Source organism: Felis catus, chromosome D4, assembly GCF_018350175.1.
Source record: "Felis catus isolate Fca126 chromosome D4, F.catus_Fca126_mat1.0, whole genome shotgun sequence".
Classification (NCBI taxonomy): Eukaryota; Metazoa; Chordata; class Mammalia; order Carnivora; family Felidae; genus Felis; species Felis catus.
This window is the reverse complement of record NC_058380.1, coordinates 71,638,757-71,661,610: the sequence shown is the minus strand read 5'-3', so window position 1 is coordinate 71,661,610 and position 22,854 is coordinate 71,638,757. Positions and strand designations below refer to the sequence as shown.

At 40.1% G+C, this 22,854-nt stretch overlaps 1 protein-coding gene across 4 annotated transcripts in view; it reads left to right on the top strand.

Moving 5' to 3' along the window:
* Positions 1 to 22,174, top strand: part of ECPAS (Ecm29 proteasome adaptor and scaffold) — a 107,272-nt gene extending 85,098 nt beyond the window's left edge. For all 4 annotated transcript variants that reach the window (XM_045043669.1, XM_045043668.1, XM_023242563.2 and 1 more), the window contains 16 exons: positions 286 to 407; positions 2,281 to 2,431; positions 3,366 to 3,431; positions 4,826 to 4,915; positions 5,995 to 6,061; positions 6,878 to 6,969; positions 7,050 to 7,116; positions 7,353 to 7,544; positions 8,147 to 8,355; positions 9,163 to 9,206; positions 9,303 to 9,495; positions 12,486 to 12,624; positions 14,578 to 14,683; positions 15,133 to 15,221; positions 17,672 to 17,743; positions 19,059 to 22,174. In XM_045043669.1, the coding sequence (XP_044899604.1) occupies positions 286 to 407; positions 2,281 to 2,431; positions 3,366 to 3,431; positions 4,826 to 4,915; positions 5,995 to 6,061; positions 6,878 to 6,969; positions 7,050 to 7,116; positions 7,353 to 7,544; positions 8,147 to 8,355; positions 9,163 to 9,206; positions 9,303 to 9,495; positions 12,486 to 12,624; positions 14,578 to 14,683; positions 15,133 to 15,221; positions 17,672 to 17,743; positions 19,059 to 19,198 (1,839 nt within the window). In that variant the 3' untranslated portion in view covers positions 19,199 to 22,174. The remainder of the gene's footprint in view (positions 1 to 285; positions 408 to 2,280; positions 2,432 to 3,365; positions 3,432 to 4,825; positions 4,916 to 5,994; positions 6,062 to 6,877; positions 6,970 to 7,049; positions 7,117 to 7,352; positions 7,545 to 8,146; positions 8,356 to 9,162; positions 9,207 to 9,302; positions 9,496 to 12,485; positions 12,625 to 14,577; positions 14,684 to 15,132; positions 15,222 to 17,671; positions 17,744 to 19,058) is intronic.
* The last annotated feature ends 680 nt before the right edge of the window (positions 22,175 to 22,854 follow it).

Sequence of the window (22,854 nt, the reverse complement as noted above, 5' to 3'; positions counted from 1 at the left end):
TGATAATACCTTAAGCCTTCTGCAGAGTGCTTTCTTACACATTTTCTCATTTTATTTTCGACTGTTTCCTGTTGGCCTGGGAAAGCCAAAGCTTAGAGAGTGGAAGCATTACCCAATTCCTTTTAGTTACTGGCAGACAGAGGACTCTTTCCTGTTTCTCCCCAAAGTATCATGGAAAGTTGATTAACTTACTCTTTTCTGTGGCTATGGGAAATATTTTGTTAGAGGAATGCTTTACTGGGTAAGAGGTCATTGTCACTAATTTCCACACTCTGTGTATGTGAGGTTTGTGTGAAAATGTGTGACCCTGCCAAAGGAGCAGCTGGCCAGAGAACCATCGCTGTCCTTCTGCCTTGCCTTCTGGACAAAGGAATGATGAGCCCTGTGACAGAAGTTCGAGCCCTCAGGTGTGAATCCGCTGATTAAATGAATATATTGGATTTACTTAGTTCCTAGCCATTCAGCAGAAATAGTGTGTCTCTGAATGTTAGATTCTTAGAGTATGGAGAAATGAGTTGAGGATAGCCTATTGAGGTGACCGAAGAGCATTTGTGAAAAGTTGTGAGGTAGACCATTTTTGCAGAAACAGACATTCTCATGGGGACCTTGCTTTGGACCGGCATTCTGCCGTTCTGCCTTGACCTTGAGTTAGGTATCTTACTGTGTTGCCATCAGCCTCTGCCCCCAGCAGGCACACATTTCTGTTATGTCACAGGTCCTTGGGAGTTATTGGTTATATCATTTAGTTAATATTTCGCAGATTACTAGCTTTAAAATAAACTGTACCACCTGCAACAATGAATTACTAAAAAAATGCACTCACATGTTTAGACATATATGGCTATTTTGTAAAATTCAATGGTGAACGATTCTAGTTTGTATTGTTTTTTTGTTTTTAAACTAGACTCCTATCTAGGAATTTTATCTGTCATTTTAGTTCAGTCTTAAAATTAGATCAAATTAATACTACCAGCATAGTACCATACTTATAGTAACTGTTTCATACTACTAATAATAAAATAGCTGAGGGGAGTTTTTTTTTTTTTTTTTAAATATTTTGCATGACAAAGGCAAGGGAATTATAAAATTAAGATATTACCACTTTGCTATTCTCTGTAAGATAATCTGCGGTAATGATCATTAGTAGCTTCTAACTCCACTGGTGAAAGGCTGATGGGAAACTTTAACTGAATGGTTAGGTCAACCAAACTTGAATCCACTGATAACTCTTCACAAAAAAAGACAAGCAATGAGGAGGGCACTTGTTGGGATGAGCTCTGGGTGTTGTATATAAACCAATTTGACAATAAATTATATTAAAAAAAAAGACAAGCAGACATTACATGCATCCTGATGTGATGGAATAGGACATGTACACCACCACCTGTGAAAGATTCGTATTAAAAAAAAAATTGAACCTGATGTAGCCTGCAGATCTGTACAGGGGACAGAGGAGCATGTTAAATGACACCATTGGAATACAATTGATGAGAACAGATTATAAAAAAAAGGGTAGGGACGATACTGTTAAAAAGGATTTGGGAAATGCAGTAAATTGCAATGGGTGGGTGGGCTCTGGATCCAATTCCAACAAATCAACTTTTTTTTTTTTTTTTTAAGTTTAATTATTTTGAGAGAGCAAGGGAGAGGCAGAGAGAGGGAGAGAGAATCCTAAGCAGGCTTTGCATTATTAATGCAGAGCCAGATGTGGGGCTTGATCTCACAAACAATGAGATCATGACCTGAGCCGAGATCAAGAATTGGGACACTTAACTGACTGAGCCACTCAGGTACCCCAGCAACAAACCAACTCTTAAAGACACTTGTGAAACAGGGAAATTTGGATATCAGATTATGTGAAAAATATTATTAATATTTTCTAAGCTTGAAAATGGTATTTTGGTTGTAGTAAAGGATCCTTGTCTTTTAGGGACACATACTGAAGTTTAGTTAGGAGATACTTGAAAGTAATATGATGTCAGAGAGGGGAAGTGTGCTTGTGTGTATGGAGGAGGTATAAATGAAACAAAATTGGCCAAAAATTGCTGGTTGTTGAACCAGGTAGAGAATATGTAGGATTTCATTTACGACTCTTTTCTTCTTTCACATATGCTCAAAAATTTCTATAATAAAAAGGAAAAAGGTAGTGTTAGGACCAGACTCTAACCAGGCGAATGTATTCCTGAATGCAATAAACTGCAGAATGTCCCCATGATTAGATTTGTAGAGCTTCTTGCTTTTGTTAAAAGAACTTAGGAGTTGTGTTCTGTGTGTCTGTAGCATTAACACCCTTGTGAAGATTAGCAAAAGTGCAGGAGCCATGTTGAAACCACATGCACCAAAACTCATCCCAGCTCTGTTGGAATCCTTAAGTGTGTTGGAACCCCAAGTTCTCAATTATTTGAGCCTCCGGGCTACAGACCAAGAAAAGGTGAGTTGACAACAAGACATGTTGGTCATGGTCAGGGAGGAAAAGCCTTGTTAAGGTCCTGAGTTCTGTCTGAACAGTCTTTCTGGTGTTCCTAGACAAACTCCATGACTCAAATGATACCTTCATCACTCTTGAAATAACTCAACTCCTGTGACTACATGCAGTGTGTTTTTTGGAGGGGTGGGAGGGTGTATGAGGAGTGCTCGTACTATTTTGTGAATTGGATGAAAGCTAGCACTTCCATTAAAAAATGGATTTATGTTTATATAACACAGTTTTTTGTACATGTTTCATTTTTTTTTAAGGGGTGGGTTCCACACCTTCAGAGTCCTTCTGTGGACCACTCCTGCCCTTATAAGAACAGAGGATTTGTATCTAGACTTGGGCATAGTCCAAAATTATTCTGCTCTTCAGATATACTGTAGGTGCCTAGACTGATCAAAGTTTTTTAAAAATTGTAGGTGAAACATTTGCTGTGAAAAAATAATGCAGAAGGGTAGACAGTAATCCCCTAGGAGCCCCCTCTCCCTTGCTGGTATAGTATCACTTCCTGAGGGTACCCACTCTCAGTGGTTTCCTGGGTCTGTTTTGAAATTCCTTTGTAGTCATAGCCTACAAACACAAACAAGCACACGAATTTGAAAATAGACGATGAATGTTGTTCTACAACTTTCTTTTTGTTATTGACAATACATCATATCTGTAGATAGAGCTACTTCGTTCTTTTTAATGTGTGTGTCATATTTTATAGTGAGGTGATTGCAGATTTTTGTCAGATTATGCAACATCAAAGGTTGTGCCTGTTCCTTTATCTATATATTATTTTTTTGAAAATTTCCTCTAGAAACAAAGCCCTTTTATGGGTGTGTGTGTGTGTGTAGGGGTTCTTCTTAATTAATTGTATGTGCTGAGTGACTTGAATTTGTGTTCTCAGGCTGCGATGGATAGTGCTCGACTTAGTGCTGCCAAATCCTCTCCCATGATGGAAACAATCAACATGGTCAGTGCTTAATGTAATAGCAATGTTTGGCTACCTTAGAGTGTAATTTTTCAGTCTTCAGGGTCCATCAAGTGATGTAGAGATTGAAGGGGTGAGTCAAGCACCTATTGTGACTCTAGTTTTTTCTTAGTATAGTTTTTTCTTCTTCTAGATTGCTAAGTGGAATAAATCATTTTCTAAATACCAACATCCATTAGTTCAGATTTGTGTTATATTAAAAGATCCCTCAAATGTGTATTTCTTTTGGCCTGCCTGTTTAGAAAGATTCAGATAGTTGTCTCTGCCTAGCATTGTCCTTGGGAGGACCTAGGAAGGTGTAAGCTGGAGGTTCAGTAAAGGTAGGTGGCATGAAAGAGAGGGAAAGAGAACTGAAGCAGGGCTGAAATGTTTTGGTCGTGGAAAGGGATTTGCAGAAAAGAGCTGCTTGGCACTGAGGTTCTAAATTCTAAAGATCCTAGAGTCTGGGATTAGGGGTCACTAAAGTCTAGAGCCAGCTCTGCTATGCATACACTGGAGTGCTTAACTGACAAATTGTGAGCTACTGGAAGTTGTTTTGCTAAGCAGAGCGCAAGGCTGGACAAGAGAAGAAGATATTCTTTAGTGCTTATGGGGGGACTATCACCAGATTTTGGTCTAAGGATATTATGTCTTAATTGGATTATTGAGGGGAAAACAAATCTTAAATAAATAGAAACGTTTAGCAAATACCTTACAGATACGCTCATTTATAATAGAATGTGTGTCATTTCATTTTTAAAACATAGTATTCACCTAAGAAGTTGACTTTAATAAGATGGTTTGGTTGGGCAGGCCCCCTGAAGCCAATTCATGTGTTTTACACTGAACATGAATTGGGAAAGAGGAAGATAGGCCCAGAGAAATCCTTTCTTTTTGGGTAATCATGATTCATTTTCTCCTGTAGTAAGTAAATGTTTTGTTGTTATTTTTGTTTTGCTTTTATTTTATTTTTTTAAACATTATTTTTTTTAAAGTTTATTTATTTTGAGAGAGCACCTGAGCCGGGGGAGGGGCAGAGAGAGGGAGAGAGAAAATCTCAAGCAGGCTCTGCCCTGTCAGTGCAGAGCCTGATGTGGGGGTCGATCTCACCAACAGCAAGATCATGACCTGAGCCGAGATCAAGAGCTGAACGCTCAACTGACGTAGCCACCTAGGTGCCTCTTGTTTTGTTTTTATTGTTGACCCACTGGTAAATGGTTTTTCTGCTTGTAGTACAGTGGTGGTTTTTACGTTGAAATCAGTGCAAAATCAAACCAGCAATTTTCAACTTCATGTCAAATCCAGCGGCTAACATATTTGACATGGCAGTTTTAATTGATGTGGTATTGACTTCATCATTTTCTGAGGTTAACTTTGTGTTTATTCTTTTCCCAAAGTGCCTGCAGTATCTTGATGTGTCGGTGCTGGGTGAGCTAGTTCCTAGATTATGTGAATTGATCAGAAGTGGTGTGGGTCTCGGAACTAAGGTAAGTAAGTGTATTTTTTCACAAGAGGAATTTTCATCTTCATTAGTTTGGGCCACAGAAATGTAACAGCTATCATACTGAAATTTATATAGTTCTCTGTAACACTTAATAATATCTTATATTAACTATTTTGTTTCTATGGTTGCACTAATAAGTTAAAACCTGTAACTCAGAATATAAAACATGTGCCTTATTCAATAAATTGTATCTTGCTTTTTTTAGTGGAATCATTTCTGTTCCCTGGTTGCCATGTACATGCTCTCTGGGTCCTCATCATGATCAGTTATTAATGGAAATGCTTCTAGATATCGAGGCACGGTGGTTTTAGGTGGTGATTAGTATTTTCACAGGGGCCAGCAGGTGTCTGGTTAGAAAAATGTCTTCCTGTTTAAGATCTTTCAAGGATCAGACCCAGTCCCCACACTTTCAAAACAAACAACTCAGATTTTTTTTTCTCCTGGCAAAAGTAATACTGCTTGCATTTAAAAATTTTACCATTTATAGATCAGGAGGAAGTTAAAGATTGTCCACTAAGTTTACATGCAGAGGTGATTGCTGTTAATGTTTCACAGTGTTTTCTTCCACTCTCTTTTCCGGGCCTGTGTCTTCTATAGCATCCTCTTTAATGACCATAGGGTACGCTGTTGTGTGGCTGTAGCATCATCTACTTCAGTCCCTCAAGGAACATCTGATTTCAGCCTTTTTGATATTAAACAAAGCACTGTGATGAATGTCTTTGGACACATCTGAAGCTATTTCCTTTGGTTAAATTCTTAGAACTGAAAATGTTAGAACCAGGGTGGCCAAGAGGACATGTTACCCTCCTGAAAGACTGTACCAGTTTTCTTTCTTTCTTGCAATGTATGTGAGAACACACATCTTCCTACTGAAAGCCTTGAAAAAGATCTTTGCATTGCTAATTTAAAATAAGGACCTTCCTCTTTCCAGATTGAATCCTGCAGGGGCTGTTAGGCTTCATATATTTCTCATCTTTAAATCATTGACACCTAAGACAAAGGGTTTGAAAGAAAGAACATTGTGACCATCAAATTTAGACCTTTGCCTTTGTAACCCTGTAGGGAGGCTGTGCCAGTGTCATTGTGTCATTAACTACTCAGTGTCCCCAGGACCTAACACCTTACTCAGGTGAGTTTGTCAAAACCTTGTGTGGTGACATTTTGGTATGGCCATGTCTTGTGTGACAAGGTTTTTAAAAAAAATTATTCAGACACGCTTGTGATCTTCTGTATGGTTTTTCTCCCTTTGACCCCCCCTTTCTGCCTTTGTTTCTTTGTTTGCAACAAGGTGCAAGGATGATCAAGTTTAGTTAGTGTTCACTGTTTTATAAGTATTGGATCAATTCTTACTGGTATAAGGAGGTGAAAGTATTTGCCATTTTGTAGGATTTGTTTACCACTTATGTCTATTTTTTTTTAAAGTTTGTTTATTTGGAGAGAGACAGAGAGAGGGAGAGAACAGCAAGAGAGGGGCAGAGATAGAGGGAGAGAGAGAGACTCCTAAGCAGGCTCCACGTTGTCAGCATGGAGCCTGATGTGGGGCTGGAACTTATGAACCATGAGATCATGACCTGAGCTGAAATCAAGAGTCAGATGCTTAACTGACTAACCAAGGTGCCCCTTTTTATGCCTAATTTTATGTTAGCTTTTTTCTCTTCTTAGATTGCCTTCTACATGGGGCAAATGAACTTTATAGTACCTAGCTCTCATTTTTGCAACGTTTCCTACAGTATTCTAGACACAGATTGTTTAATTTTATATCAGGCAAAGGAAACAAGTGGATAGTACAATTGTAACATACTTGGGTTCCAAACTAGTGTGGAATAAATCAGATACTAATTACAGGATTAAGTTTGTTTTTGTCCTGGGAACAGAGCAGAACATTTTTCCTTGTTGTTTCTGATAGGTAAATAAGTGTCATGTGTTTCTCCGTTACTTCTGGTAGGTAAACTTATGAGTGCTTTGCTTAGTGGCCTGACAGATCGGAACAGTGTAATTCAGAAATCCTGTGCATTTGCCATGGGCCATTTAGTTCGGGTGAGTTGAATTTTGTATTTAATTAAGTAATTATACTTTGGTAATTATAAAGGAATAAATAGGGTTGCTTTCTCTCTCAGACTTCACGGGACAGCAGCACTGAGAAACTCCTACAGAAACTCAATGGCTGGTACATGGAGAAAGAAGGTACCTTTCTTTTCCTCTTCTCTACTATTTTTAACTTAGATGTTAGCAATCTAGGAACACAGTACAAATCAGGTCTTGCCCTCTGATATTATGCGCTTTGCTTAGGAACATTTCTGACTGGTTTTACGGATTTGTTTTGCCACGGTGCAAGCTGAGCTAGTAGTCTGTTGAGATCAGTCACCCTGACTGACAGCAGCAAGCATGATGAAGATTATGGTGTTTCTGCTCCTCTTTAGAACCCATCTACAAGACCTCTTGTGCTTTGACTGTTCATGCTATTGGACGATACAGCCCGGATGTATTGAAGAACCATGCCAAAGAAGTTCTGCCTTTGGCATTTTTGGGCATGCATGAAATTACTGATGAGGAGAAAGCAGAGAAGGAAGAGTGTAACTTATGGACTGAAGTGTGGCAGGAAAATGTACCTGGTTAGTAAACGGTGCCTGTGAATTAAACCTGTTTCTTAAAAACCACAGCTGGGGTTTTTACTCTTACTTTTCATCTATAAACTCTTGTAGTTACTTTCCCAGGACTTTAACATCATGTGTCCCATTTGGTTTTAAACCTGTCCAAATTGCTACGTTCTCAAGGTTGGCCCTCAGACCTCTTTGCTCTCTGCCCTCATTGCTGCCCACGTAACAGAACAGAACTCTGCCCAAGCAAAGTAGAGCTGTACCTATTTGAGTTGGGAGTGAATGGTGATTTTATGTTGCCTTAGTGTATTATTTCAGAGTAATGCTTCTTCATTCTGTACTTCACCTTCACGTGTACAAATGGATGGTGACCATTTGCATGACACCCTCCTGTGGGCATATTCAGGTTTATAAAGTCTTACTGTTATAAAGGTATATCACAACACTCCAACATTCCCCTCTTTCTCTCTCTTTCAGAGAGTGGTATGATGTAACTGTTGAGAACATTTATTGCTGATGGTCACTGCCTTTTTCTTTTTCAGACTTAGAAAAAGTTGATTTTTTTTTTTTTTTTTTGTCATTTAAAAGTTGCTCTAATTTTTCTTTTCATAACCTAGGTTCCTTTGGCGGCATTCGGTTATACCTGCAAGAGTTGATTACCATTACCCAGAAGGCTTTGCAGTCCCAGTCCTGGAAAATGAAAGCCCAGGGTGCAATTGCCATGGCATCAATTGCAAAACAGACCAGCTCCCTAGTACCTCCATATCTGGGAATGATACTGGCCGCATTACTGCAAGGCCTGGCTGGAAGAACATGGGCAGGAAAGGTAAAGGAACCATTCATGCCCAGTTAAATTGAAGGTATCCTTAAAGGATTATGATTTCATCTTTCATTTTCCATAAAAATTAGAATCTGCTTTTGTGGGATGTCAGGTGGATTGTTTTATCTGAACCAGCTTTTCTAGCCAGTGGGAAGCTCTGTGTAAACTTGGCCTGATTAAATATGATGTTTCATGAAAGTGTAACCCACATGTTTTTGAATACTGCATAGTAATGCTGGAGATTGATTTTTATCTATCACGTTTAGCTTTCCAACAGAAGTCTTAAATCACCTGGTTGGCTGTTTCATACCTGGTGACCTCGTGAACAGATCAGGATTTGGCACACGTGAAATTGAGTAGAAAGCAAGCTGTGCCTAAACCTGGAGCTGAGGGTGCCCATCCGCGAGGCCTGTGAATTAGTCACTTCATACACACGGGTGATAGTAGATTACTTAGAGTGAACACTCAGCGGGGAACATGACATGTGGCAGCATGTAACAATCTACTTGCTGTGGTCACAGTCAGTGGCGGCCAACACAGTACTGTAGAAGAAGTGCTGGACTGGGACTTCTGTGATTGACCTTGGACAAGTCAGGTCTCTAGGCTTTCTAAAGTGGAGATGAAGACACTTGTCCTCCCTCTGTGGTTTGTAGTAAAACTCTGTGGATGTGCTTGTTAAATAGTAAAGTGTGTTAAAGATACTATGACTCTGTCTAAGTTATTAAATACTCCTCAGGTAATGCAGTCATCGTATATAGAATGTCAGTAACACACATGTGCTTAACAGTATTCCCTCATCTTTCAACCCTTTAGGAAGAGCTGTTGAAAGCCATTGCCTGTGTGGTGACAGCATGCAGGTAAATGTTCTTCCAGTGACGATGCCATTTCTCACACAGAACCCGAGGGCTGCATTCCTTACTAACTGTCCTGATTCTTTTGTGTGGATCCTCTAGTGCACAGCTGGAAAAGCCTGTGCCCAATCAGCCCAGCACAAATGAAATTCTCCAGGCTGTTCTGAAGGAGTGTTGCAAAGAGAATCTTAAATATAAAATCGTAGCAATCAACTGTGCGGCGGATGTCTTAAAGGCCACCAAAGAAGACAGATTCCAGGAGTTTTCGGACATTGTCATACCTCTCATCAAGAAGGTAACCACCACCTGTAAACCCTTCTGGTTTATTTTATTTTATTTTATTTATTATTTATTATTTATTTTTAAATTTATTTTTTAACATTTATTTATTATTGAGAGAAAGAATGTGACTAGCGGAGGGGCAGAGACGGAGAGAGAGACACAGAATCCAGAGCAGGCTCCAGGCTCTGAGCTGTCATCACAGAGCCTGATGTGGGGCTCAAACCCACGAACTACGAGATCATGACCTGAGCTGAAGTTGGACGCTTAACTGACTGGGCTACCCAGGTGCCCCCATTCTGGTCTAGTTTATAAAAACTAAATTTAAAAAGATTAAAAAGAAAAATTTTAAAAATTTTGAAACTTAAAAACTTAAAAAATTTAAAAAGAAGGGAAAGAAAGGAAGATTTTCCACGCACCCTGTTTACATATTTTATTAGGATTAGTGTAACTGCAAATAGCAGAAAATCCCTCAATATCATGGCCTCAAACAAGATAGATGCTTTTCTGTCACCTAGGAGGCTAGGCATTCTGGCTGATTATCCTGTGAGCTCTGCCTTCCCTACAGTGTGCAGGTATAACTGCCTTCCAGGCGGGTGGTGGCAGAGGAGATGAGGAAATGATGCAGGATCCAAGTAGGCATGGCCATTCTTCTCTCAAGGAGAGTTCTTGGACACTTTGTGGCACTTTGACTTGTATTTCCTGGTACTTAGCTAGGTGGCCACACCTGGCTGCAACAGAGGCTAGGAAAGGTAGTCTTCTAGGCATCCATTTGCCCTTCATGGGAGAAGGGGAGAGTGTGTGTTTTGTTTTGTTTTGTTTATTTAAACAGAGCAGAAAGCAGTTTATTGCAGGGATTTCAACCCGCAAGCTGAGAAACTCATGGCTATGGGAACAGTGAGTTGCAGGAGTGAATGTTGGAGCGAATGGACAGTCTCTAACATAGTGGTGATGTGCTTTTGCCTTTTAAGTGTGTGCAGAAGCCATCCTAGTCATCCTAGAATGAAGATAGGGAGGTCAGTGTGTCACTGTTTTGTTGTTTTAATTTTTTAATGTTTTTAAAAAAATTTTTTTAACGTTTATTCATTTTTGACAGAGACAAAGTGTGAATGGGGGAGGGGCAGAGAGAGTGGGGGGCACAGGATCTGAAGCAGGCTCCAGGCTCCGAGCTGTCAGCTCAGAGCCCAATGCAGGGCTCGAACTCACAAACCCCGAGATCATGACTTGAGCTGAAGTTGGACACTTAACTGACTGAGCCACTCAGGCGCCCCAGTGTTTGTTTATTTCTGAGAGAGAGACAGAGTGAGAATGGGGGAGGGGTGGAGAGAGAGGGAAACACAGGATCTGAAGCAGGCTGCAGGCTCCAAGCCGTCAGCACACAGCCTGACACAGGGCTGGAACCCACAAGCTGTGAGATCATGTCCTGAGCTGAAGTCAGACACTTAATTGACTGAGCCACCCAGGCGCCCCCTCAGGGTGTCTCTGTTATTTGTCTCTACTGTATATTGAGGGGACTTTGATAAAAAAGACTTAGGTGTCATTTGGAAAATGAAGTACTCATTTTTGGAGATTGGACACTGGTTCAGAGAGAAAAAAGTTATGGCTTATCATTTTTTTAAGAAACATGAAATGTTTTAAATAGGATTTGTATTTCTTGTGTTGCTGCTCGTTGGTTTTCTTTTAACAAAAAGTAGTTTAGATAATTTCTGTTATGTACTGATATATGGATATACATGGATTTAGGAGACTGTGTTTTAAATACATTATTTCACCAGCTAGATGCATGAGTCACCTCTCAGCTTGTTTCCCTTTCTTATTAAGAAAGAGTTTGGATTTAGATGATTACCAGGTTCTTCCATTTTTAATCCCATGACTCAAATGCAAATCTTTTTGTATTATGCTTAAAATACTACATATACAGGGGTGCCTAGGTGGCTCAGTCAGTTAAGCATCTGAGTCTTTTTCTTTTTTCTTTTTTGTTTTTGAGAGAGAGAGGGTGCAAGTGAGCGAGAGGCAGAAAAAGAGAGAATCCTATGAGGGACAGAGAGAAGTGGGGTTCACCCGAAGTAAGGCTTGAGCTTACCTGAAGGTGGGGATCATGCTCACCCGAAGTGGGGCTTGAACTCACAAACCGTGACATCATGACCTGAGCCAGAGTCAGATGCTTAACTGACTGAGCCACCCAGGTGCCCTTTTTTTTTGTTTTTGGTTTTTTTTTTTTTTTTTTTTTTTTTTACAGTTTATTTGAGAGAGAGTATGTGAGCATGTGCATGCACGCAGGGGAAGGGCAGAGGGAGGGAGAGAGAGAATCCCAAGCAGGCTCCCTGCTGTCAGTGCAGAGCCCAGATAGGGAGCTTGATCTCATGACCGTGAGATCATGGCCTAACTGGAAATCAAGCGTTGGATGTTTAACTGACTGAGCCACCCAGGTGCCCCATGTGTTTCTCTCCTTTTTTTTTTAAATCTTTTTTGTTTTTATGTTTCATATTATTTATTTTTGAGAGAGACGGAGAGGGAGAGAGGGAGAGAGGGACAATGTGCGAGCAGGGGAGGGACAGAGAGAGAGGGAGACACAGAATCTGAAGCAGGCTCCAGGCTCTAAGCTGTCAGCACAGAGCCTGACGCAGGGCTTGAACTCATGAACCGTGAGATCATGACCTGAGCCAAAGTTGGAAGTCTGACTCTTGATCTCAGCTCAGGTCTTGATCTCAGGGTCGTGAGTTCAAGCCTGCATGCCCAGCGTGGAGCCTACATAAAAACAAACAAAGCTACATATACAGCATATTTTTCACCTTTTCTTACAGATTGCTTTAAAGGATTTTCCAAATTTATTAGAGAGGTGGTGTATTTCTGTAACAAATTCTTTTTTCAAAAAGGAAGACTCATGATAGAGAATTTAGCATTTAATTCTCAGTTAACATTTCCTACTCTGGTACCCTGGTTGTTTTTGTAGTACACCTGTAACTCAGAAGGAAAAAAATTAAAATTTGCTTTCTTATATCCTAGAACTCACCTGAGAGCACTGGCATTCGGACAACCAAAAACGAAGATGAGAATGAGAAGGAGAAGGAGCTCCAGCTGGAATGTCTGCTGGGAGCCTTTGAGAGCCTGGGCAAAGCCTGGCCCCGGAACGTGGAGACCCAGCGTAAGCACTGGAATCTGCGTGTGAAGTGCTGTAACCAGAGGTTACTTGGTGGGAACGAGGATGTTCTGTGTGGCAGTTGGTAGTTGTTGTTGCTTGCGGAGCCTGATTCATAGTAGGGATTCACTGTAAACTGTCCTCCTACCTCCGCAAACAGTCTCGTGGACACCCGTGTAAGGTCTGCGAGGCTCCCGCCACGACACAGTAAGACACACTGGGCGTACTAAAGAACGGAAATTACTTTTTCCCAGTCCTGGAGGCTGGAAGGCTGAGGTGTTGGCAGTGTGGGCTCTTCTGTACCCTCTCTCCTTGGCTTGTAAATGACCATCTGTGTCTGTGTCCTAACCTCTTCTTATAAGGACACCAGTCAGACTGGATTGAGGCCCACCCTAATGGCCCCTTTGAAGATCCTGTCTTTCAGTACAGTCACATTCTGAGGTACTTGGGGTTAGAACTTGAACTGATGAATTTGGGGGACACAATTCAGCCCATAACAATCATGATAAATTTTATGTATTTTGACCATAAAAAGAATTGTTACTCTTTATGGTGCTCTTTTCTGGGGAATCCATAGAATTTATTAGTGAGCTCTTTTCTTCAAAACTAACGGCCTTGTTACCAAATCTTCAATAAACAGGTGAAATCTGTATTTCACTGAGAAACTTGGAACTTTTTGAGAGATTTTTTAAATTGAATATATATTTCCAAAGGTTTAAGTAAAGAACCACTAAACCTTTGCTCTTGATTGAAGTTGCAGTTAGTTCAGAGGGCCTCTTGGGATGACACTGTGCTCCTGAGTTTGCCTTATGCTGGTTCCTGCAGAGCACCCTGCTGAACATGTTAATAATCTTGGATACTGTATAGAATATTGTTGATTATTCAGGATTGCATATGTCTAAAATCAGACTTAAGATTGTCTTTGAGCCTTGGCTGTTCTTTGTGTGACCTTCATACAGCATATTTGCTATGTATTGGAAGAATTTTCCATAAGACAGAGATTTGTTAAGTAATCTTATTTCTTCATCTTATGTTATGCGCTGCAGTGAAAATCCACTTCATTTGACACCATTTGGACTCCTAACTTTTGCTTGATAGATAGGAAAAATTAAAGTAGGGAATTCTATAAAAAAGATCCCACACAAAGCAGTACATTATAGTGTAGGGCAATGGAATGTACATTCATTTGCTAGTTATTGAGGAGAGGGCCAAGGTCTGAGAATTTAATTGTTCCACATTGGCTTCTTATGTACATCTTACTCATAATGTAGCATCTACAATTTCTGGTTTATGTTTGTTTATGGTGGAGAAAGAAATTATAGTCTGTTAGGAAACAAGTCAGGTGCAGAATTCTTTTAGATTTTTATCCCCATGCATCTTTACATTTGTGAATCGTACTAAATTCGACAGCATTTAAAAAATAACTACTTTGTTGAGTTTTATCCTCCTTTTCATCATTGAGCGTATTATTAATGATGTAATTATAACAAGTGCAGTTGGCATAACATGTTGGAATAAAGCATTGTTGTCTCTTGATAAGCCTATAATATGCAGGAGCTTGTCAGTGTCCAGAGAGGAGTTCCCTGCCTCCAGAGTTCTGCTTTCTTTGGCTGTGACTCAGGGTATTTTACAGGAAAAGGGAGTGTGGTTAAGATTCTCTGTTAGTTCCTTGGAGAAGGATATTGCCTTGAAAATGAACATTTATGAGCAGTTACGTAGGACCCTGGATGGGGGGATGTCTCTGGTCTGGGAAATTTGGGAATTGGGCACAAAGTTACGCTGAAGTTTCTTGAGATTTCATGGCTTTAATTTAAAGGCATATGTTTTATTTTTTCCTCTTTCCTACCCTCCCTATCCTTCTGTGCTCCGGTTTCTGTCTGTCCCTCGTGTGTCCCTCTCTCACTGTGTGTCTTGTTCCTGCACTCTCTGTCTCGCTTTGTCTTGTTCTGTTTGCCCCAGGTTGTTACCGTCAGGAGCTGTGCAAGTTGATGTGTGAGCGGCTGAAACTCAGCACGTGGAAGGTGCAGCTCGGAGTCCTACAGTCGATGAATGCCTTTTTTCAGGGGTAATTCTGCTTCACACACAGTTTAGTCATTTATTTTGCCTCCCGCATCCACTCAGCGTTTTAGATCTAATCAAGGAATTCTTTCAAATTTCATTTTTTTAAATTTTTTTAACGTTTATTCATTTTTTGATAGAGACAGACAGAGTGTGAGTGGGGGAGGGGGCAGACAGAGAGGGAGACACAGAATCCGAAGCAGCCTCCAGGCTCCGAATTGACAGCACAGAGCCTGATGCGGGGCTCGAACTCACAGACCGTGAGATCATGACCTGAGCTGAAGTCGGACGCCTAACCGACTGAGCCATCCAGGGGCCCCTGAATTCTTTCAAATTTTAAAACCAAATAGCTGAAGTGACATTGTAAAGTGATAACATGCAGATAGAAATTGTGCCAGAGAAATTTGGGGATGTTTCTTTAATAACTGGCACTTGTATCTTGCTTTTATTGTACAGATTAATGCTTTTGGAAGAAGAACATGCAGATCCTGAGGCTTTGGCTGAAATTCTTCTCGAAACTTGTAAATCAATCACATATTCTTTAGGTGAGTGTGGTGAGCTGATGTGGATATAAGGAGTCCTAACCTTAGAGCTCAGAGAGTGGAGCTTCAGATACTCCCTCCCTTGTGCAAGGAGCCTCATTCACAGAACAGCTGCTGTAATACTTCATGTACTCGACATGTGTCCCCAAACTGTGGCATGTTACTCTGGAACTAACCCCTAGGTTAGGAGAACCTTTGTGATAAGTATTTTTATTTAACTTTTATTTGGAAAGAATTTCAAACTTATAGAAAAGTTGCAGAAATAGTGCATATAATACGTGTGTATCCTTTACGCAAGGTCACCTGTTAATATTTTGTCCCATTTACTTCATCATTTGTACTTCTGTGTACCTATGTTTTTTCTTGAACCATTGACGGTATGTTGCTGACATTGTGCCCTTTTACTCCTTAGTTTGCCACGTGTGCTCTTTGATGTAACACGTGCAGTTACCAGCTGTAGGGAGTGTAACACTGATGCAGTAAGTTTAGTCAGATTTTTACCATTCATATTCAGGGTTTTCAGTTGACTTAACTATGCTCTTTTTTTTGTCTTAATGTTCTTATTTATTTATTTTGAGAGTGAGAGAGAGAGAGCATGCGTGCATGTGCGCAAATGGGGCAGGGGCAGAAGGAGAGGGAGAGAGAATCCCAAGCAGGCTCCATGCTGTTAGTGCAGAGATTGATCCCACGAACTGTGAGATCATGACCTGAGCCAAAACCGAGTCTGATGCTTAACTGACTGAGCCGCCCAGGTGCCCTCAACAAAGTTCTTTCTCCCCTCCCATTAGTAAGGAGTCCAGTCCAAGATCATTTACTGAACTTGGCTGTCATGTCTTTTTAGTTTCCTTGAATTTGGAACACTTCCTCAGCCTTTCTTTATCTTACATGACATTGATAATTTTGAAGAAAAGTCTTCCCCACTCCCCCCCCCGTTTTTAAAACTAGAATGTTTCTCACTTGGTGTTTCATGTTTACCAGTGACTAGATGCAGGTTATGAATTCCTGGCTGGGACACTCTGTGAGTGATGTATCCTCGCACTTCCAGAGGCACACAGTGTTCATCTGCCCTGATTGGTGATGTTAGTTTTGATCACCTCCTCAGGGTACTACTCACTTTTCTTTATTCTTTATTGTGTCATTACTCTTTTTCTCCCTTGTGTCTGATAAGCCCGTGGGAACACACTTTAAGACCATTCAAACAACCTGCTCCTCTTAACTATGTTTAACCAGCAGTCCCAGAGAAGGTACTTTAAGACCATGCAGATAAACCACCCCTCTTCAAAATATCCTCTTTGGACTTAGCATGCATCAAGGGTTTTTCCCTGAACCAGTGTTTACGAGGGTGATTTTCTACCTCAGGGCACTTCCTTCACGTTTACCATGTGGCCATCGGCATCCTCTTATAAACAAGATGCCACCTCTCCCTCTCTTTATTTATCTCATCAGTACGGATTTGTGGATTTCCTTTTTCCCCCATTGGTTTATAATTAATTATTTTCCTTAAGTAATTTTTTACTCAGATGGTTCCAGATTTGGCTGGTGGAGGCTTCTTTAAGCTGACTCCTGGGTCTTACTGACAGGTCGCTAGCATCCTTTCAGGCACCTCTGTACTTTGTAGCAAAAAAAGGATGTTATAAGCTCATCTTGTGCTTTCCTTGCCTCAGGCTTGGTTGTCTGTTAATTTTTTTGGTAGACGGGATCACCCTGAACTAGATGCTGTGTCTAAAATAGACACCAGGGAAGCATGTTTCAGTTGCAGTTCATGGAGGTAGAATGCTTTTGAATAAGAACTGGCAGCCAAGGGGTGCCGGGATGGCACAGTTAAACGTCTGACTCTGGATACTGGCTGAGGTCATGATCTCATGGTTTATTAGTTCAAGCCCTGAGTTGGGCTCTGCACTGATAGCGTGGAGCCTGCTTAGGATTCTCTCTCCCTCTCTTTCTGCCCCTCCCCCGCTTGCACGCACACATGCTGTCTCTCTCTCTCTAAAATAAATAAATAAACATTAAAAAATGAAGAAAAAAAAAGGAACTGGCAGTGAAGACGCAGGTGTCCTTGATTGTCCTTAACCCTCTGGGTTACTAATGTTCTCTGATAAAATGAGGAACTCATCATGTAAACCTAAATACCTTTCTTAGGTGTCATGTGAAGACAACTCTTGAGATAGTGTCGTTTGATTTCTCACTTCTAAAACGGGTCCTTCAAATACTGGCATTGGTATATTTGGCTGACAGTTTGCTTTTTTTTTTTAAAGTAAGAAATACGGACATGTAGCATATTTTAAGTATTTGATGATAATAAGCAAAAGGAAGCTTACTTAAGAACAGGTATATCTTTCTCTGAATTTATAATTTCTGAATATCTTTCTTCCAGTAACACTAATTTACTCTTGAAGGTTCTGTTTGTAAGGCATATAAAACAAATAACGTGAACTATCTGATTTTCTTCTTAGAAAATAAGACCTACTCATCTGTGAGAACGGAAGCTTTATCTGTGATAGAATTACTGCTTAAAAAACTTGAAGGTGAGCTCTTGATGGTTCTGATCAGAGGATCAGAAAGGCAGGATACTTTATGGCATATAGTTTAGGAATTTTTTTCTGTTTTTGTTTTTAATAAGTGTATAATCTAAAATACAAATTAATACATGTGCGTGTAAGTCAAATATACAAAGCTAAAACCTTTACATTTTATTAAGTGTTTAAATTTGGTACTCTTATTTTATATACTTTTAATATATTATGAAGCCATAGCTATCTTGAGGGCTCTCTGTACATACACAAAGAAACAGTGACGCACTAGGGAGTGGAGTTGGGAAAACACTAACAGTTGAGTCATCAAATTTGATAGCAGTTTTCTTAATCCTATTTTTTCCCGTTTTTCTTTTTTTTTCTTTTTTTTTAAACCTTTTATCAAGAAGCAGATGTCTTCTAAAGGTCTGTTGTATCAGTGGTAAAAGAAAACCACTAGCATTTTCTCCAGTGGGGTTTTTCAAAAGGAGGCCTCTTTTCTTTTTTCTCTTTTTTTTTTTTTTCATTTTTCTAACCCCGTAGGTTAAGAATGGAGAAGATGGAACAGTTTTCTCGAGAGTCTTAAATATTTTCTATTTCTTCTCTCTCTCTGCCTAGCAATTAAAGCACCCCTCCTAGGATTCCATGAAGCAGGCCTTTTAGACTCACTAATGCTACACATCTCATAATCTTGTTTTTCCTTGTTGAAATAAAAGAGCTAGGAACTTAGTTACATTACTGAATTTTCACAGTCAGATGTGTAGAAATAAATTCTAGACGAGGAAAACGAGGCTAAACAGTGAAACAACTTGTTTGAAACCACGTCACTAGAAAGTGGCAGAACCTGATAGACAAGATTGAGGATCTGGTATACTTTCTGAGTTTCTAAAATTTCCAGTATGTATATAGGTCTCTGGTGCCTTCAAGAAAGTCAGTCTGTTCAGACTGACTTTGCAATTGTGAAGTTTATTCAAGATTTTTTTACCGAGTGTGTTTTATAAAGAGGGCTTTTGTGTTAAGTGGCTTGTTACTGTGTGCTTTGCCTTGATTCTTCCTACTTCCCGCTTTCCTCCAGCATCCTTAGATCCTCTTTGTTCCACTAGTGTGGGGGAGGGGGGGCAGAGGATGAAGTGCTCTGACATATTCTTGGGTTATTGTCAATAATTAGGTTTTGAGACTACTATTGAACCTGTTATCATATGTCAAACTGTCATCAGGGGGTTGCTTTGCATTTATTTGGGGGATACGCTCTGTGGAGGAAAAGCAGAAAGAACAGTTTGAGGGTTTTTTTGCTTGCTTGTTCTATAAAGATTCTTCTTTTTCCATTCAGAATCTAAACAGTGGGAAAGTTTGACATCAGAATGCAGAGTGCTCCTAATCGAGTCTTTAGCTACTATGGAGACGGACAGCAGACCTGAGCTGCAGGAGAAAGCATCATTACTGAAGAAAACACTTGAAAACCTGGAATAAATTAGAAGGGGAAGAAAGCAACAAGTGCCATGTTCATTGGGGGTTGAAATGGTGGTATTCTTTGAAAAACCAAGTGGGTAAAAGTAAAGATTAATCTGTAGCATGCATCATTCCTTGGCTGAAATAAAAAAAAAATGCCTTAAATTTTGTTCCTTATTAGCTTTATTTTACTTGATTTTTAAAAGTGTCTGGGCTGAGTGAGCTTAATGGGACCTTGGATGTTTGAGAGGTGGTCAGAGGTGAAACTGATGGAAATAGTTATGAAAAGAATTAAGGCTGTAATTAAAGGAATAGGCAGAGTTGCCGAGCAAGCTGGATAAGAATCTTGGAACTGCATCCAAATTAAATAAGGTTATTTCAGGAAGGGACTCTGTAATTCACTTATTTTAGCCCCCTTGCTTTACACCTGAAGAAATAAGCTAGCAGATGACTTAGCTTCTGATCTGAAGCCTGTGCCAAGGCTGGGACCCAGGTGTTTGAAGACCTGCCTAGTATACTTCTTTTATAAGCTGCTGCCAATCAGTGCTACCCCTGGCCTGCCTAAGAAACTCCCAAGATGAGGTGTATACTATAGTCCTTGAACCAGAACTGAACCGACCCGTTATCTAAGTACTATTGGATTCTTGAATTCAGAGGCTGAACGTTGTCTTGTCATTTGTTTAGATGATCGGTTTTTAGAAAATGATTGGTTACCATCTTTATGGGCTGAGAGACTTTGCTCTCCATGTGATAATTCTGATCGCCCTTTTACAGGCATGTGAAAGGAGATTAGGACAGGATTGCTTGTTCTGTCTGTATCTGTAGTTTGCGTATTTTGCAAAAGCCAAAAACCAACAACAAAATCGTGACTGCTCTGTTTTAGACCATTTATAATCTCAAAACTGTGAAGACAACTTAATAAATTGCCGCCCATTCTTATACTAACAGTATGACTCTAGAAATAGAAGGCAAGCGTCTTCATTAACCATTTGGGAATAACCTATCACTGAAAGTAAGCAATTGCAGCTAGGGTTTCTTTTGTTGTTGTTGTTCTGCTCATACCCCTGCCATAGGGTATAGGGTAAGGGGAAGAACCAAGTCTAACACAAGTGTTTATGGTAAACTGAGAACTCTAGCTCACCTTGGATTCCAAGCACAAAATTGGTGTTACAGTCAATACTGACCGCTTACTGACATTAACACCAGGGTGGAAACTCCATGGTTGTTATTTTTGGTGGTCTCTATAGGCCATTGTATTGACTGTGACCCATAATAAAAGTAACTTCTTACATCTTGACCCAGAATTGTGTATGTGTGTATGAATCAATATAAAATCTTTAACTCAAATAAATGTTTTGTGAAATAATACACATACTCTTAACTATGTGTGATCTACTTTGATCCCTCCTCCCCCCCCCCCCCCACCATTTTAGATTCTTTTCAGACCCACTAAATTCATTTCCTGTCTTACAAATGGGTTGCAATTCACAGTTTGAAAAACATAGCTGAAAATAGTACTTAGGCTTGGCTGGATGTACTGTTTTGGAGTTGCTTCCTATTTGGAAAGGGAGTCTACAAATGAAAATGTAGGTGTTTATTATTAAAACGTCCTCTTAGCTGATACTAAATACAATTGTGGGTTTTAGTAGCATTATGGATTGTAAGGAGCTTCTCATGGACTTCAACTTAAGAATGGCTTTTACTTGGCGGAAAATCAACTTTGGATATTTTTCAGAAGGCATATGGCCTCATAGAATTTGGTGTTTTTCCAGACCAGTATTTCCCCCTCTGCTAAGTGCCCTCTTTCATTTACAGGACCTGGGACATGCCTCTAAGGCAAGAATGCAGTACAGGTTGGCTGTTTTCAGAAAGAGTGTAAGGGCAAGAATTGTGCTCTCGGCCCATGTGGAGTGTTATACCTCATCAAATTGTATGCTTTTTAAACCTTTTGTTATTTACCGTTGGGAATTTCCCATGGTGCTGAGAGAGTGGTGCTGACACTTGAGCCTTTGCGCTCAGCGCTGTTTAGTTCATTTATTGTCGCTTTCTATAAGCACAGTTCCAATTTACACTCTTAATGCCTTCATCTCAACCAGCCAAGTCATTTGCACAACTAGTAATGTGAAATCATGGTCTCCCAGTGCAGCTCGTGTTGGGTGTGCACGGGTGCACATATCTCCTAAAAGGGTTACTAACTTAGTCTGTAATTGTGGGATGGTTCTGGTGAACAAATGGCAAAAGGACCCATGCATGGTTATGTCTTTGGCCCTCATTTTCCAAAGCTGTCTGGAACTGATTTTTTATTATTTTTTTTCTCTGAGAACACTCAGTGCTACCGATCATACAAGTGGCTGTTTTAGAGTCTAATTACTGAATTCCTTATTCCTGGAATTAGGGCACTAGCTAGAGCTTCACAACTCTATTGATGACGTGAGAAGGAGGGACCTGAAGTTTGACCATTGGAAATCAAAACAAAGTAGTATAAAATCGTGTTTTTGGTGATAAAGAGCGGCAGTTTCTTTAATGTTTGTGTCCAATTTGCAACTGCTGGCGTGTCTGCCTGTGGCAGTGTACCTGCCAATAAAACTGACTGCCACCGAATCCCCATTGCTTTCCCCTTCCACCTTTTCCTTGTGTATGCACTAACAAGAAAAAAGAAAAAAGATGTGACCTTGTTGATCTGTGCTCTCGTAGCGGTTGCACTGTGTGAACACTGTTTGCCCTTTGCGGGGCGTCTCCACCGGCTGCCGCCACAATATATTCATGCTGCTTGTTAAGTACAGGGAGTTCTTTTGACATTGGCACTCATTGTAATGTACAAATGTTGTTAAATGGATGTATATGTAACAGATTTTTGTATTTTATATGCAAAGTCTTCATAGAATCCTTTGCAATTTGTGCTGAACTAGTTAAGCATGTGATAGTCTTATTTGAAAGGAAAACTCTACCCATGCCCAAGAAGATAATACATGGTAAATAAAAGCTGCATGATCAGTTCTTTTGAAGTAGTGCATTAATTTTTACTGGTTCTCGTGGAAAATAGTTCAACTTCCAGGGAATTGGCTAGTTCCAAGGAACTGGAAGTTCCAAGGCAAAGCAGAAACGCAGGCAGGATACCTGAAAAACTGCAGTCAAATACTTGGAGAAACATAATCACTGAAATAATTATTTTTTTGAGCAAGGTAATCTCAGATGAACACATAGAAGCAATAGACCAATCTTTTGACCAAGTTTTTTTTTTTTTTTAAATTTTTTAATGTTTATTTTGAGAGAGAGAGAGAGAGAGAGAGAGAGAGAGACACAGAATCCAAAGCAGGCTGCAGGCTCTGAGCTGTTAGCACAGAGCCTGATGCAGGGCTTGAACTCATGAACCACGAGATCATGAACTGAGCTGAGGTTGGACGCTTAAGCAACTGAGCTACCCAGGTGATCTTTGACCAAGATTAATGTACATAGTTGTGGACATAAAATGTCCAAAGTACAGGCACAGCCTACCCTAAACTGCCAAATAAATTTTTATGCTGTGGCAGACAGGCTTAAAAGGTGAGAGACCCTTATTTTATCTGTAGTAGCAGCCAACAAGCCTAAGTCATTCCCCTCTGTTTCCTTTTCACCTAAGTGCAAGTCCCAGATTGACTGATTGGATTAACAATTTGTTTTTAAAAAGAGGAATTTAA